Consider the following 17,778-nt stretch of genomic DNA (forward strand, 5'->3'; position numbering starts at 1 on the left):
GTTCAGGTTATGTCTGTCTCTTTGCGGAGTGCTCTTTATATCGAATCTATAAAAAGCTGCACCTGATTTCATTGTGGTCCTTCAATGAGGACATGGGGGTGTTGGTGGTATTTTTCAAAGAAGTGTCCTTTGCCGGCATCTCTACTGAAGAATGTGACTCTCGCTTGAACTTGAGGCTCCACTCCTTCCTCAATCTTAAAGAGCAAACTATAGAGTGAACATTCAAGCAGCACTTTCTGTTGTTGCACAAGGGTGGGTGTGGGTGTGGGTGTGTGTGTGGTGTGTGTTATTGCACTTTTGAGGGGCTGGCACAAGCGCGGCTGCACAGTGGCTGCAGTGTTCCGGGCAATAAAAAGCAGAACATATAATTAAACATTAACTCCCACTGAAGGTTTTGTTGCCGTCCTCCAACGTGGTATAAGAATCCCTCTGAATTCTGTTTTTGCATCTGCCTTCAGCTACAGATTTTTTTTTTTTTTTTAAGCAACAGGTGCTCCTCCTTGGAGATAACTCATGACATGCTTTCCTCTAATAGAAGTATCACTGCTACACAGCCAGTCAAGCCTCTCTAAATGATTTCCTATCACCATGGTAACAGTTTGGTTTTGAAGCCCAAACTTGAAATTGAAATCCTTAATGTTTTGACGGGTGAATTCGTTTGACGTTGGTTTGTCAATCGGATTGCCGAAGTAAATGTGGGTTATCGTGCATCATTTTAGTTTTATATGTCTAGGGGACAGTTTGAAGTCTACAGTGTGTCTTGCATATGCTATTCACATACAACTAATGTTAGGTATACACAGCTGTGTTTTAGAAAGACATGCCTTATGTTAATCAAAGAATTAATAGTCTGGGTTATTTGTGTGAAACGTGGTCTCCATCCTAAGTGAAAGTACTCATCAGCAACCCATCAACTTCAAGATTTAAAATGGGGAAAATGTTTTCAATCAGTATGTAATTCATGTCAACTTTTGGAGAGGAGAAAATGGCTATAGTTTCTGGAATTATGACACCAATTGGAACATTTTTCAAGTCTGTGTGTAAGTGACCCATATTTAATGACCACTTGATTAAGAAATTAGCTTTGAGTGAGAGATTGACTCCTAGGCCTGGAGGGGTGGGGAGGTTGTTTTATGGTTGGGAACCTAAGCCTTTGAGGCCAAGTGTTTTACGTTCAGGCCCATTTGTGTTCTTTGAATTTTATTCCACCGAAGCTTTCCCGTGGAAGCCAGCCAGACCTTTAAGTGTTAATCTTTATGGCTTCCCTTTTTGGGATTGTTCATTGAGTCCATGTGAACTCTCACTGCATCATAGTGTTCCTCCTCATTCTCTGTAGCACCGGAGTTTTCATGTTGGGATGCCATCACTGTGGAGTTTGTCAACAGATTTTCTCCATCGCTACCCTGATGACTGATATCTTGGAGTTTTTACCCCCTTGCCACAACCTTGAGAGACATAGATGCTGTGGCTTTATGTTTACCTTTAGTACTTAATGGGAGGTTTTTATTCCCATGTTTATTGCAGATGTTATATAGATGTCATAACAAGGTTGACCCTACTTGGCAACAAGGTGTTTATCTGAACGTTCAAAAGACTGCTGTAGGGTATCCCAAGCAGATGAGTATCCTAAGATGAAGCCACTTGGCACTGTCCCTTGGCTCCCTGTGGAGGAAATAACCGACTGAGGCTGCTCTCTGCAGTGTGGCTGTCACAGGGAACATAAATGTAAAGAACACGGGTTAGCTGCCCTCAGCTGTTAGTGCTCATTGTGTGTTCCTGTTTCCTGGTTGAGCAATGACGCAGTGTAGTGTGAAACACAGCTGGGCACAACTGTATAGCGTACACCCATACATGGGTCATGTACAATGAATAACTGCTATAATACATACAGTATAATAACATATACCATTTTCTCATACAATGAGCAAATAATTGGGTATGTAATTTTTGCCTCTTAAACAATCACATTACTTCTCTGTCTGTCCTTTGTGTGATCCTGACAAAGAAGCACCAGACAGTACAGCCACACGTGTTACGTAGCGAACCCTACATAGATCCGTCCTGACAACACAACTCTCCTCCCTGGTTGTAGGTTTAGAGCAAGTCATTCAGCACAACAGCACCAAAAGGAATATGGAATAAACATTTGTGGGAATAATTAAGATAAATATTGAATACAGTAAATTACATAACTAAACATGCTTAGAATAAGGTACATGGGTGAACAACATCCTATTAACTTCTCAACTAATCACAGCCATAGATTATTTTGTCTAATATTAAACTGACATGGCAGGTTCAATGCTTTTATTATTTAATTTAGCTGACTATTTTCTCCATTTCTCCCCTTGCTGGGCTGAGTTTAAATAAAGACTGATGAAGACGTTGTCCCTCCTCCTTTACTTCTACCATAACTATATGCACCTATTGAAAAAAAAAAAGAAATAACATTTTTGTTTCAATGTGTCACAACTTTTTTGCTGTGGGATTGGTAACAGGCATCCTTTTTGGGTGCGTTTGGGGTAGGCTTGAGAAACTGGAATTTTTGCCCATAAGAAATAATGGATTTAGTAATTTGATTATCTGGTTTTGCAATGTCGAGTCAGTTTTCATGAACAAATTACAACCAGCTAATCGAGTTAAGTGCGTTGTTTTTATGTAATTTCCTAGTGGAAGATAATGAAATGTGCAATAAAAGAAAACAATTGCCTCCTAACTTTTATTCAACCTAATTAAGGTAATAATTAGTCTCATTCAATATGATCAGGCCTGATTTGTTCCAGCCCTATCAAATGAAATTTTCAACAACTTAAATCTTTACTGGCAAAAAATAAAGTTAGCGAAACAGAGACTGACAGAGGGACATCTTGCCACTCTCAAAGGAAATATCTGAAGACCTCCAGAGAAAAGCTACTGAAATGTATTGGTATGAAAGGGGTTGCAGTCATTTCTATGGCTCTGTTTGAGGTTCTGAAGGCTTTGAGTTCAGGATGACAGCTCAGTGAGAGCAGCGGGCGATGATGGTCGCAAAAGTCCCGGACTACAGATGTCTTTCAGCGGGCGACCGATTTATATGAGGAGTGCCTGCGGGGGTGTGGTTCTCCTGTCTAAATAATTACTCTGAAGGCCACAGACGGAGCTGGAGGACGACGGCAAAAACATTCCAAAGCCCTCGTACTATTGACTGCATCCGGTGTCAGTGTTATACTTGAACTGATGGCGTGAATTGTGTGAACCCTCAATCTCATTCCGCTGATTTATTCCGCCTCATTATGTTGAAAATGATAGCTGTAAATGGCTTGGTGGTTACGTACCCTTGACAATTTAACGATACCCTAACAAGGCATTTATGTCACTTCTCTGACACATCCATGTGAACCTGGCCAGGTGGAGAGCTCCGTGTGCCACAGCCTGCGTCACTAGTATTGTGAACCTTGGGGTTGTGTGTGTGTGTGTGTGTGTGTGTGTGTGTGTGTGTGTGTGTGTGTGGCACTAGCCCTCATCTTGGTAGTTGGCGTCGGCAAACCGTGACATGAAGACACTTGCTTGTCTCTCCAGTCACTTATTCATCCACAAATCACACTTGGCCATTTATCCAGCAGGCGCCTCTACGTGCACACATCTCTCCTCCAAGATAAGCAAGCGCTGGGCCGTTGTGACGCACGGTGAGGGCTGTGAAGAGATCACGGTGGTTCAGGTTAAATATTGATGGAGCTCTGCTCTTCCGGTTTGTCTGCGCGCCACAGGGCGCGTGGTGCTGATGCACTCTGATCTGCCGTGCCCGCTCCATCACCGCTCCATCCGTGCTACCCGCAATGCCTCGCCCACTAACCGCAAACAAGTTCCTTTGGCTAAACTGTAACCTCTAGCATTCCGATTCAGATGGTTTCTTTTACTTTACCTAAAAAATAATCTTTGTGTTTTACTGTATGATTTACCCCGCCACCTGTCTTTTATTGGATTTATGAAAAAAATCTAGGCAGTGTTGCCGTTTGTCATTGCTCTGCTTCTTCCATATGGAGCTTTGAATTGAGAAATGAATGTGATTAAATATCACTGTTTTAGATGATGTGGATTTATAATAAGCTAAAAAATAAAAGAAATGTCTGTCATTTAAAATGCTTATTAATTATTCAGATGTTTGGCAAATGGATTTCTCCTCCCCCCCCCCTTTTGTCTGAGCTGAGGGACCCACTTGGCTTTGATGGACATAGAGCAAAGGAGGAAGTGATGTGTTACTAACTGGCGGTTTGTCAATACACTACATTACAACAAGAGGAAATGTGGGCAATCAGACTTACCCAACTACTTACACTGGTCAATTTGTTTTTACTAATCATTCCTGTTTGAGACCTATTAATGCTGTTATTAGGTTTTGAATTAATTGAATGTGCGGTACATAAAATTTCTTAATCTCTATCGTTGAAAAAGTCTGGAAATGCAGAGTGTTTTTAAATTTCAACAATTTGCATTTGACTTGAAATAATGTCGTGTAAGGGGGGCGCGGAGACGCGACGGGCTTGGCTGGGTCCTGCTGTCCGGTGGGCCTGGGGTCTCCAAGCGAGTCCCGCTTGGGGTGCCTTGCGATGGACCGGCGTCCCGTCCCGGGTGTTTCCCCTCCCCCTCCGGCCTCTCGCCCTGTGTTGCCGGGTTAGGCTCCGGCTCGCCGCGACCCTGCTCGGGACAAGCAGTTTCAGACGGTGTGTGTGTAATGTCATGTAATATTTAAGACCCTCGAAACAGGATTACACTATCCCCTCAGTAGGGAAAGTTAAAAACATATCAGTGTGGCGGAGAGAGATTGACGTCAGAAAAACTGACCTTTTAACTGTACTCCCAATGGGCGGTGTCGGCGTTTCCATTGGCCGTGCAACAATGAGCGCTCGACGGTGGGCGGATTACTCAAGTCACATGATGCCTTAGCTTCTTTTCACACAAACACTCCCACACTCATTCCTCCCTCGCTCCACCTCTCTCACTTACACACACACACACACACACACAGCTGTTGAAATCCTTTGCCGGGGGAGCGCAGCCCAGCCCAGCGGAGCTCGTCGCTCCGGAATCTCAGCAGACCAAAAGCGCTTATCTGGCGGCGCGCTCATGCTACGGAATAGGATGTGCGAGAGGGAGGACTGAATGAACCGGTCTGGGTTTTGCTTTTGCCCGCCATTCTGGATCTCATGTTAAACGTGGGAGCGGAGGAGACCGTGGCTCGCAACCTGGGACTGTAGACTCAATGACAGCCTCAGAGGGAACGCAGAACAGGTGTGGTCATTCACTTTTCTTCGGGTTTATTTGAATTACGCTCGAATCTTAAGCCGAAGTAACATTACCGCAGTACCACGAACGGACCTATCAGCGGTCCTCCTGGACTGTACAGTACCACTCTTCAACAGTCGTCGTGTTCCCTACTCTTCAAGTGCAGCACACAATGATCTCTTTGTATTCAAAGGCAGTCAATGTGATACTCAGTTTGTTAGCCAGGGGTTTGTTTTAAATGTCCTTTTTTCTTTTTTTTCTTTTTTTTCCCCCTCTCCTTATTAATAATTTTCCCATGCATCAAGGGTTCCCTGTTGTGGTAGCTGGTTTTGGGTAATGCACTCATATTCAGGAGTCATACCTTACAGCACTTTGCATTTGCAGAGTCCTGTGCTCAGGAATACGGTGAATATGCAAGAGGTGCAGATCTCATTTATGCGCCGCTGTGTCCGTCACACCCACTTAGTCCAGGCGTGTATTTGGAATTTATTTTTTTGCTGCCGGGGCTTTTCTTCGGAAACCTCCCTCCAGGTGACCAGATCGTGACCGTGGAACACCTTTGATCCGGCAGGGTTTCGTCATCGGGGTTTTTGGAGGCCGGAAGGGTGCGTTAATGCCAATCCCAGCCGGCCCTTTGCCGATGACGTATTGGGGAGAATCGGAGCCCTGCATCTGTTTTCGAGACTTGCGAATTCTGTGTGGCGTTATCTCTCGCACGCTGGGTTTTGCTCCATTACCCTTTACTTCAAATGTTTATTCAGCATGCACACTTGTCCGGCGTGGTCCGAACTAGACTCTCGTCTATAATTAGAATGGATTCTTTCCTGGTATTGTTGCCATTCGGTTTGAAACCTGACCTAAAAACTGCTCCGGGCTAATTATAGGGGTGGCGGCTAAGAAAAGACGAGGCTTCCTTGAAGCAACTTCGGTCGAGATGAAGGCGGGGTAAAGGTTGCGAACGAAAATAATTGTGCACGTGAAGATCGCTTGTGTTTGTTTTGTGTTTCAGCCAAATTATTCTCGTTCAGAGATTTCGGGGTGCTCGATCGGTGCGGGTTTAAAACGGGCCTGTTTGAGTTTCTCCGGGGTTCCGGTTTTAGGCGTCTGGTCCAGCCAGTTTTGCAGTGAATCTTTGCGTCGGGACGATTTTGTGAACTTTTTCTCGAAGGAGCCGATAACCCGCTAATGGTACCGCACAATAAGCCATTGATTGAACTAACACGCAATGGGAATCTTGTGACCGGGGCAGGATAACTGGGGTCTTCTGTGTTTTCTGTGTTTTTCCTCTACGCTTTCTCTACATACTTGAAAATAGATTGCTGATAACTCTGCTAAACAAAGGGGCTGTCGTCGTTAAATTTTATTGTGGAATGTTGCTCCCCCCCCCCCTTGGATCGTATTTGTGTTTTACGTATTGGTTTTTATGGGTCCTATTTACATCCGGTCAAGTTTGTCAGAATCCATCAGAATAAATACTTTATTTACTTATGATGTACAGCTGATTGCTGTTAACCTCCTTGGTGTATCTACTGTTCACGTGGTTAATTTGCATTGTACAAACAAATCTCTTGAAGGTGGTGCCAAAAAAGTTGACAAATGAGCTAATTCCCTTGTCCATTCCTTTCAACCTGCCAGCCTTCACCTCACAGTCAGGAAGGTTGAGAAACTGCAGGATGAAATCCCAGACATTTCGGTATCCGTCAAGCGTACTTGTTGGTTTTCTCGCAAGTGGTGTGCGCAGTTACCCATTTATGATGTAAGGCAATGCAGAAGCTCTCTCACCGCACCACGGTTATTAATTGGTTATTTCCGCTGCAAATGGATGCTCTCAACACACGGGCATGTTGACGTTGACGTGACTTAAATTAACGGATGACCGTTTCTTTGCTTTTGCTGATAGCGGCTTCTTATTGACAGAACAGGTGCAGCACAAGCACACCTGTGCGAAGTGACAAGTTGTTGCCGCTCCCGTTACTTTACCGTGCGGCGTGTATGCTGTCCTCGACACTCCATGACACACTGTTAAGTTGTGTGTCAGCTGGATTGGGGGTCTGCTCCTTTCTTGCCTAGCTTGTCCTCTGTAGCATCCCCCCGCCTACATCTTATCGGTCATCATTTCCCTTTCTGGTGTTGTTGACCCGTTAAGTTTAAGCCTCTTCATTGCAACATCTCACAGAGACAGATGTTTGTTTCTCGCTGTAATGCCAGTTCCTCTGAAGTTCAGGGGGAGGAAATGATTCTTTGGGCTGCAGGAAGAATCCACTGCCGCCGCCGCGGTTGCCAACGTGCTAACGCAAGCCCGGGTTTGCACGTCCGCTAATCTGAAACCTCTTTAAGTGGCATTTGACCTGAATGAGCAGCTTAGCAACGCGCGGCAAAGCAAAGAACCTCCCCCGGCTGGCGCCGGGACAAAAAGACACGATACGAGAGGGAAGCTGCGCGTAGCTTTCAACCGCAACCTCTGAGGAATTTGTCTTTCGGCAAAATGCTGCGTAGTCGAGAATGAATCCCCAAACCTTTATTTTTATTTATTAATTTGTTTAACCTAGTCTGTTCCTCCCGCCCCTCTTTTTCTCAGTGAAGTTCAAAATAAGACACCATCTGGTGGACCGCGGTGTTTTTTGCCGTTGCCCTTTAAAGCACCAGGGGCTTAACCTCCAGAGAGCGGCTCTACAATGGACCTTGCACAATTGAGTTTCTCTCAGCATTTCTGCTCTGGGCTGAGACCACCAACTCTGCCGAGACGACTCGGGTGGTTCGGGGGGCGAACTCCAATTAAAGTTCCCAGAGGTTTAGATAAAAGGCGATCTCGGAGAGAAAGTCGACCGGAGGAACGAGCCCCTCCGCCCCTCCGCGGCCCACCAGCCGCCGCCACCATCTTTTCAGCCGTCGGGCGAACGGACTGTGTTCGGACGGCATTTTGATTCCCCCCTTCAGCTCTGTCATCAGGTGGCCTTGTCCTGTTAACACTGACAGAAAACACAAAAGCAGAGCTCCTAAATAATCAGTCTAGTAAATCCTTTTTCTGAAATATAGCCATTTACGTGTCCTGTTTTCCTTTCTCTACCACTGCTTTTTGCGTTGCATCGGTAGTTGATTCTGATGCGTTTTTCTTTCGTTCTCAGCGTTTTTTTGCAGGCGACTAAAGCGATAACACTCATTGGTGATGGTGTGGTCACCCCACCTCAACCCAAAGTGGATGCAAAATGTCATGTTAATTTTGATTGTCGTATCGGCGGGTCCCATCGGGGGCTCTTTTGCTGGCGAGTCGTTTCCCGCTCGACCGTGTGTTCATACACCGCGGCAAAACACAGGCGCGGCCCAGGCTAACGCTCGCTCGCCGGCCCTCGGTATCTCGTTACAGGTGAAGCGCCAGGGACGAGCAGCGAAGCATGAGTGCACATGCGAGCCAGGGGGTGGTGACGACCCCTCCCCCGCCCAGCGTGGGTAGCAAGGAGCGCTACTTTGACCGCATCGACGAAAGTGACCCGGAGTATCAGCGTCTGCGCAACATGTCGCCTGACCTGCGGCAGGACTTCAACATGATGGAGCAGAAGAAGAGAGTGACGCAGATCCTGCAGAGCCCCGTGAGTTTGCTCGTCCGTGCTGCCTCTCGTGGGTTTGGGCTATGAAAATACATATCCGAAATTTTGGAGGGTGAAAGCAAAATTGTTGAACGACTCCATTTTTTAAAAAAAAAACAAGTTATTTTCCAGTGTGCGGTTCTGAAGACTTAACGCAAAGTATTTTCATGGTACCAGTCTTTGTTATACACCCCCTTCTGCTTATCAGAAAAGTTAAAAACAAAGTGATAACATAAGAACGGCCTGACCCCCCCCCTCCCCGATTAGACCGGTCATGTGATGATGAACTATATGTTGAATCGGGGTACTTATGCTGCGGAGATGCCGGTTCTTCGGATGCAAGTACCCGTCCCCTTAACTTATGGAAATGCCTGTTTGTACTACACATACTGCCCCCTATAGGACACATTTGCATAACCGTCTCTCTTTCACCATGTGTCTGACAACACTTGAGTCAAGTCCCACATTCCATTTGCTCCCTCTCCAGTGTCCACCACATTCCTTCAGCCAGCCCTCCTTGCCATCAGGTGCTTGGTGTGGGTTTCGTGGTAAACGCATCCCCTCTGCTGTACGCCGCACTGTCGGAATCGCAGGGGCACATGCCAAGTAGCTAAAAACGACCGCGCTAAATTGGATCGGGGCCCGATAGCAGAGGGTGAAGGCCGATCGCGTCCAACCCATTACGCCAGGAAAGGATCTCGCTCACACCTGACTCACCCACTGCAGATCAACAACAAAAACATCCCCCTGATTCAGATCTTAACCGGACTGTACGAGTTCGTCGTCTCCTTACGCTGCGGCGCTGTGTTTACCTCACGGCGAGCCCCCAAATGACATGTTGCTTTCAGGCCTCCGTCACAAGCCTGTGTTTAAAGTCAGCCTAATTTTAAGAAGGGTGCGCGGAGCACCGTGAAGCCGACGCTCTTCCAACACGGCGGACTCGGCGCAGAGCGTGTTTCGAAGTGTCGTATGGCTGGGAAATGTTAGTATGCGTCTCGCCAGAAAGAAAATTACTGGGATAGCGGACTCGTAAATTCTTGCAGGAGTGATGAATTTTTGGCGGGTTTGGGAAACGCTGCAGACAGCCTCCCTCGGGAAGCCCATTTGAAAGCGGCGCATAATTGCAGCTCGGATAGAGGTCCGTCGTCAGTCGGCGCTCCGCTTTAACTCGCCGCTCACGAAGCGTGCAGACGGGCCTGTCTCTGCAGCTTTAATACTTGAACTGTGTTAGATTTCAGGAGAGCTCCTTCCGCACAACACTTATGGGTTCTCCTGCTGCTCTTCTGCAATCTCCGAGGCCCTCTTCGAAAAGGACAGTTTGCTCCGCGCGCCGATTGTAGGCTCCACCTGGCCGTATCTCTCCCCGATGAGCGTGCTCAGCGTGACGAAGCCCCTTTGACCTGGTGCCCTGCGTCATCGTCAACGGAAAGATAAACGGGGGCGTAACAGCAGCGTCGTTCCTGTCGCTGTAGCCGCCGATTTCGGCAGCGCGTGCCCCGTGCCAGAAGGGCGAAACACGTGTTCTCGTGGGATTATCGGGGGCCGCAGCAGAAGGCAGCAAACATATGGGCTTAGGCACGGCACTCGAGCATAAGCGCTCGCAGCGCTGCGGTTTCTCTGTCTCCTGCTCTCTTTGCCACAGTTTTGGCATGACCCGCTCCGTGTTCAAATCGGCGTGTTCTCGCACGACCGCCCGACGCAAACGCCAGGAGTCGACTTCGCGCTGCGTGCGCGAATCCCTTCGCGCGGTGCTGTTCGAGGCCGTATCTGTTTTTGCTGTCTTCGGGCTTACGTTACTGGCTGCTGTTTTTCTAGGTGGTTCTCAGACACCTGGTTTTCCTGAGGACATTTGTGTATGCATTCTGATTTACTCTCAATCGGTATTTGGTGTGTTATTGCACCGTTGCATAACACGCATTACTTTTAAAAGGTAGCGGTCCATTTTTTTCATTTAGCTGATGCCTTCCTCCAAAGTGACTTACAATGTTTATCTGTTTATAGTTATTTACCCATTTATACAGCTGGGTAATGTTACTGGAGCAATTTTGGGTCAGTATCTTGCTCAAGGGTTCTGTAGCCAGAGGAAAGTTTTGAACCTTGAGAGCTTTGGGTCCAAAGTCAACGCCTCTAACGGCTACACTACCGGCTGCCCCCATTAAAATTAAAAGGGTATTAATCATTATTTTCTGTTACAGTCGGTACAAAGAGTTTTAATCATCGGGAATTTTGACACCGCTCATGAAAGAATCAAACACTGGTTTTGCTCATTGATATAAACTCCAGAAAAACAGGTGCCCATGAAAACTTGAGATGTTCTAGAACAAATTTGGCTTGTCGTTTTTAAATAGCTAAACTATTTAAAATAGGTAGGCATGCGACACCGAGACTTGTACTTAGAATGCAAGACATTTCTGTAGCCGTTCATTTGCGGTCTGACTTTGAGCAGAACATTGAACGGACCACTCTGAGCCACTGAGTGATTTCCCCACCCTTTTCATAGTCTAAATGTTATACTGTATTATGACAAGAGAGCTATAAAACTTGATATGGACTCCTGTTTATTAATAAACCTAGCATATATGACTACAGAACCAAATCTGGAGAACGCATCCAATATAAAATATGTAGCCCTTTAAATTTCGAAAGATTAGTTCTGCTCAGTTCAACTAAGTAGTACTTATTGCTATAAAAATAATTACTCTGCTACCAAATTTATACAGGATTTTAGTTGTGTTTCTAGGTAAGCAGAGAAATAGAAATGTTTGTCAATTTGAGTGTGTAATTTTGTCTTTTGTATGTTTGTTTAGCAAAGGTGAGCTAATATGGCAGTGGTGACGTAAAGACATTTGTGCACACGGTGGTTGGTGGATGGTCTGCGCCGCTATGTGATGTTTCCTTGAAATATTAAAATTGCATCTTGTCTGCCGAAATATTTGTGTGTAATCTGCTTGGAAGGCAGATTCTCTCATGGACGTGTAAGCATCAGCCGGGAAAGATGGCGCATGGATCCATAGTCAGAGTTGTCCTCGCATGAAGGGAGTGGTACGGTATCTTTTCCGCATGGATGATCTCGCTGTGCACACACCGAAATGACTCGAAGATGTCTTGGTGTATATTCTGCAGTGCACCGGGGGGGGTATTTGGTGGGCACAGCACTATCAGGTTGGGTTTCAGCAGGGTGCTGAGAGTGGTGAATTTGGAAGGGGCGGGAGGCACGGGGAAGAGGGTGAAGCATGTGATTTATAGTGCATCCCAGACAGGTTTACAGTATAGCCTGGGCTCAGTCCAGTTTACCAACCCCACCCCCACCCCCACACCCAGTTGGTCCATATTGGCCTGAACTTGGCTCCTTTGCCCACACCACCCCAGCCACTTCACTTCAAACATGTCGTAAGAGTAGCAACAGTTAGTGAATAAGAGAACTTTGGTGAAATATCATAACCCCGCCTACCAAGGAAGGAGAGAATTTTGCATGTGTTTTGCATGAAAATGTCTGTCCGGAGTAGTGCTACTCCTTATCTTCTGTTGCACAATCCTGGCTTTTAACTGAAGTTATGTGGGTAATCATAATATCTGGCTTTCAGTCCTGTGAATGGTGTAGATGGTGATAAAGCCCAGCATGTGGCTTAATAATGCCTGGATTGCTGGACTGCCGTCTCTAAAAGTAACTCGCATATATTTGTCGTGTATTGTTTCTTTTGCTTGTGCGGTGGATTGAATGTTGTTTTCTGAAACTGTGAAAGTGTAAATAACTGGATTTCCTCTATCGTTGTTCATGCATGGTGGCAATGCCATGCTTGGAAGACAGTCGTCATGCTTTAAAAACTGCTGTTTCAAAACAACACCCAGAAATAGCTCCTAAAGCTATAGGTGTAGTTTTTTTCCTCTTCCTCACTAGATCTGCATAGGCGGGGTTATAATTTTTCAACAAAGTACAGTAGCTTGATTACATTGTGTCAAATGTCAGTTTAGGTAATTACAACGCTAATGCATGGATACAAATACATTTTTAAGTGTGTGATGAATAAATAAATTCAACGGTAGGTAGTGTAGTTGTTAAAGGTGTCGCTTTTCAATCCTGAAGTCCTTAGTTTAAATCTGTCTTGCTTTTGTACCATTGATTGTGGTACTTACCCTGAATTGATATAATAAGGATACCTGCTGTATAACTGGATGAATCATTGTCTTAAGGCACCTTGAATGGAGATTAACAAATCATCTTTGAAAATAAAGATATCTAATTAAGTACAGTGTTATGGATTTGTAAATCATTATTAATAACTAACAATCGCAGTGTTGTGTCCAAGCACAGATCAGCCATTAGCAAATTTTCCGTGCCTTTGGGGCTTTCAAACATCCACTCTGCTGAGAAAAAAAAAAAAAGCTGCATGTTGGCCTCTGTGTCCGGATTCTGAAGTTTTACTAACTGATTTATTACTTTGGGCTCCCAATCCCTGCTATAAATATGTTGTTTATAGAAAAGGGTCATTGTGAGATGGACGTTGAAATGGTCAGTGTGATCGTTGTTCTCTGGATGCAATTCCATCATCCATCTGGTTGGAGAGCTTGCAGTCATGATTCATTAATTCTGAGATAAACTGAGGACTTCCTGAATTTGTCAGAAATGGCCAAATTAAAAATTACACGGCAAATTGTCAGTATAGAAATTTAAGTTAACCGTTTCAACCTGTCCCTTTATTTAAACATAGTCTAGTTCCATAAATTGCAAAAACGCTTGCAAGTATAATAAGCTGTAGAGGGTCCATGACCTTTAGGCACTGTTGTACAAATCCTCTTAATGAAAGATGACTATGTGTACTCGGAACAAGCCATATAAGGTGATTATGCCTATTTGGTGGGAAATTCTGGAGTCCTTCAAAGTTGAAAGCTTATGGTGGGTTTTAGTTTGCAGAAATCTGTAGGGAGTTCCGTGACCACAAGCTCTACAGTTTCCTACCCCCATCATTGGATTTGCTGTTGAGGATTCAAAGTACGAAACCACTTCACCAAAACGTCAGGGACAGCAGCAAACAACAACTATAACTGCCATTGACAGGTCATCCCTCAAGTGTCCTTTACCCAAATTGTAAAATGCTTACCATCCCTTTAAGAGAGCGATGCTTATCTCCCAGTGGTGTGTTGGCTTTTTGTGCTGGCATTCCTTCACTATCTCTCCACCAGGTTCAGTCCTCCCACACTTACTGCCTCACACCCTCCTTCCCAAATCACACAGTTCCCCAAGGCAAGCATCTATTTAAGCATTTAAAGGCTAGGGATTGACTGGCTTGGTAATGCCCCTTCAGATAGAAGTATCACTTCGGTAATACCCAGATTTGCCCACGCTTTTCAAACAACCGGATGGGTTTTTCATCGAGCCCTTCATTTCCAGTGAGCTGACAGAGTTCAGACTGTCTATCCGCCCTGCACATGTGCCCGGTGTAGTAGTACACTTTCGGAGAAAAGTCCAGTTTGATGGGCACTGTAGAGGTACTACATTGTGCACACGCAGAAGATTACAGCGCACACTCGGTCACAAAACAGTCTTAATGCGCCCTCAGTTGCCCTAAGCAATGCAACGGATGTCGGCTCTTTTAGGTGAGAAGGCTTTTCCCTGTCTGATACGCAGGCTGTGCAGGCCAGACCATACATTGGAAGCTACTCTGAGGGCTGTACTAGGCACATCAGATCTACAGGCCAACTTAGAAATGGCGATCCAGGAGATATTTATCGGTCCGGGATATGTGTTTATAACCATACTTCTCCGTTTTTTGCTTCACAGGCCTTTAAGGATGAGCTGGAGGGTCTCATCCAAGAGCAGATGAAGAAGGGAAATAACCCAACGGGCCTGCTGGCCCTGCGACAGATTGCCGACTTCTTCATGGCCAGCTCCGTAGCCGGCTTCTCCTCCTCCCCCCTCAGTAAGTGTCACTGTCACTGTGGAGATGCTTCCACACAAACACACTTTGTTGTGTTTTGTTTCGTTGCTCTGGTAGACAAAAGAACTCTGCGTATAAACACAGATATTTAAAAAAAAAAAAAAAAAGTTCTGCCCGCATGCTTATTCCTTTGTTGACTTCAGGTTCCTCCTGTAAAAATGTGTTTCCAATCATGACATCGGAATGTGGAACATAAGATGATTTATGGGACTGTAATTCTACGGCCCTACTCCTCACTCAGGTTCGGCTGAAATTCAACACTCTGCACCTAAAAATCTGTTTTTGACAAAGTGACATGTGCCATATCGGTATTGCTGCATGAGAAAGGATATAGATTTCTATTGTGAGCAGCGCCGAAAAGGTTTATTTAAATAAAATAAATGTATCTACAGTTACTAGAAGACTTTCTGGAGTAGCTTTAGAATAATTTAGGCTGTGTGCTCTATGTGTGCTAAATAACCATTGCGATTTTGTAATTGTCTTCTTGTTTTTGACTGAAGAAATCCATCTAGTAAACATTTAGCCACATGACCTCACTGCTCATATTTTTACCCGACGGATTTCTCCATTTAAAACCGCAGTGGAGGTTCATTGTCCTCGTTTTTCTTCTTTCATGTATATGGTTTTCGTCAGCTTGTGAGAGTCGTGGTGTAAATCGGGTGTGGAGTTCGGAGTTATACGTGGATAGGTTACGTTCTCTCTCTAGACAGTTTAATGGGACATCCTTCAGAAGAGCACAAACCACATGTTTTAACCATGTTAACAGCAGCTGGAAAGCACAGACCTGCCACACATGAAAGTTCAATGTAGGGCTTCTTAACTACACTGGACCTACGAGTCTAAACAGTCTACAATCTACTTGTACCTTGACGGCAAAGTGGTTAGAGCTGTCAACTTGGAGTCTAAGGTCCTTAGTTTCAACCCCTGCTGCCATGCGGTACTCTTGAGCCAATCGGCTTGATCGTCGGCTTGACATAATGTTAAAATACGTGTTTTATCCAAAATGACTTAGAAGTTGGCACATTTCACCATCTTGGTATTGCACTAGAGGAATTTGCGTATGTAGTGTTCAACTCCTGGAACTGAATCCAGCAATGTTGAGGTCAGAACTCCCTGTGCTTAGCCAGTATGCTGTTTGCTGTCCAAGACGGTACTTCCTCTCAGTGGAGATATTGTTGGAACCAGAGGATTTCTTTCCTGAAGGTTTAAAAAGTTGAAACAACTCCTGATGTTTTTTTTTACCCCCCTCTCCATTTGTAACATCTGTCTCCCGAAGGCATGGGGATGGTCACGCCAATCAACGATATGTTCGGTGTGGAGTCATCCACACTGGCCAAGGGCGAGAAGCAGATGCGCTGTAAACTGGCCAGTCTCTATCGGCTGGTGGATCTCTTCAGCTGGGCCCACTTCGCCAGCTCATACATCACAGTAAGCCCGCCTGCCATCACCTGCACCCCCCAGGGCTGGTTTTCAACCTCGAAACGCACACCAGCGTTCCGTGGAAATTGAAAAATCGCTGCTTTCGTCCCGTTGGCTGACACCATCTTACCATCTGCGCCTCATTTTGTTCGTAATCCGATTTTCTCCAACAACTGACATTCGGTACCAAAGGATGTGCTCCGTAGATTGAACTACATCTTTGTAAAGAGATACGGACGGGAAATGGTGCAGCTGGTGTTCCTGCTTCAGTCAAAGTGGTGATGCATTTCCTTCCAGCAATGGGCCTGGTGATGTGAGCACATATGCTTCTTTTCTTGAACCTTAGCTTTTATTTTTTTTCTCCCTCCTTTCCCTGTATAAGGTTCGGGTCAGCAAAGAGCAGGACCATATTCTCATCATCCCCAGGGGCTTGTCTTTTGCTGAAGCGACGGCAGCAAACCTGGTAAGCGCAGTCAAGCCACTGCAATTTCTGCAGCAGCGTAGCCCTGCGACCTTTTTTTTTTGTTTGTTTTTTGGTTTTTTTGGGGGGGCAGGGCTTCAGAGCACCTGGAGCAGACATGGTCATGCTGCAGCAGCGCTTGCGCTGCAGTTAATCAGCAGTGTTAGTGAAGTCCGACTGAAAGTACACTTGAATTAACTAAAATTCATGCTTTCGGTAAGCGTGTGCACACTCAGACATGACTGAAATGTTGGGCAAAGAATGCTTCTGAGAAACATTAATTTTACTCCCTTTTTTCCCCATTTTATGCATTCTGATACCTACATGTATTGGACACTTTTCTCCAAAGTGACTTACAGTGTTAAGGTTACAATCATCTACCCATTTATATAGCTGGATAATGTTACTGGAGTAATTTGGGGTAAGTACCTTGCTCAAGGGTACTACAGCCAGAGGTGGGGATCAAACCTGTGACTTTTGGACCCAAAGGCAGTAGCTCAAGCCACTACACTACCAGCTGGGAAAGTTGCTGAGCCAGGATTTATAATTATTTACCCATTTATACAGCTGGGTAATTCTTGTTGGATCAGTTTAGGGTAAGTAACTTGCTCAAGGGTAATACAGCTAGAGGTGAGATTTGAACCTGCAACCTTTGGGTTTAAAGGCAGCAGCTTTAACTATTACACTACCAGCTATCCCATCTATTTTTTGCTGCTTGGGAGTTACCTGTATTTACTTCATTTGCAGAGTCAGCTCGTAGGAAGGTGTGACATCCTCAGGAGAACCACATCCTTCCAGCATTTATTTTCAGATATGTCAAAGGAAACGAATAAGAAAATTAAAGCTACTTTGTGGTTGCTTCTTTTAACGCGCTATCCTCTGGGCAGGAAGAAATATAGTTTTGCTTTTTTCTGTCTTTCCACTATTTCATCACTTTAACAAGAAGAATGAGTGCTTTTTTATGAAGTTTTCCTCGAGGTTTTGTTTGGTTTTTTTTTTTTTGTGAAAACTAGTATGAATGTCTTTTATCCTCAAATAGCCATAAACAGCATTATGAGCAGAGTGTGTATTTCAAGATCGTCCAAGCCACTCTCAGCGTGACATGCGAGAAGTCTTC

General features: G+C 45.2%; 1 protein-coding gene across 9 annotated transcripts in view; it reads left to right on the forward strand.

The window, feature by feature from the left end:
• Nucleotides 1–17,778, forward strand: part of add3a (adducin 3 (gamma) a) — a 74,528-nt gene that overhangs the window by 42,184 nt on the left and 14,566 nt on the right. For 4 of the 9 annotated variants that reach the window (XM_029248595.1, XM_018726501.2, XM_018726498.2 and 1 more), the window contains 4 exons: nt 8,627–8,849; nt 14,626–14,764; nt 16,059–16,210; nt 16,584–16,664. In XM_029248595.1, the coding sequence (XP_029104428.1) occupies nt 8,655–8,849; nt 14,626–14,764; nt 16,059–16,210; nt 16,584–16,664 (567 nt within the window). In that variant the 5' untranslated portion in view covers nt 8,627–8,654. Of the gene's footprint in view, nt 1–5,007; nt 5,269–5,966; nt 6,208–8,110; nt 8,212–8,626; nt 8,850–14,625; nt 14,765–16,058; nt 16,211–16,583; nt 16,665–17,778 lie in introns of those variants that run through there. The other 5 variants (XM_018726497.2, XM_018726503.2, XM_018726504.2 and 2 more) reach the window with 4 other exon arrangements.

This window comes from Scleropages formosus, chromosome 24 (assembly GCF_900964775.1).
Source record: "Scleropages formosus chromosome 24, fSclFor1.1, whole genome shotgun sequence".
Classification (NCBI taxonomy): domain Eukaryota; kingdom Metazoa; phylum Chordata; class Actinopteri; order Osteoglossiformes; family Osteoglossidae; genus Scleropages; species Scleropages formosus.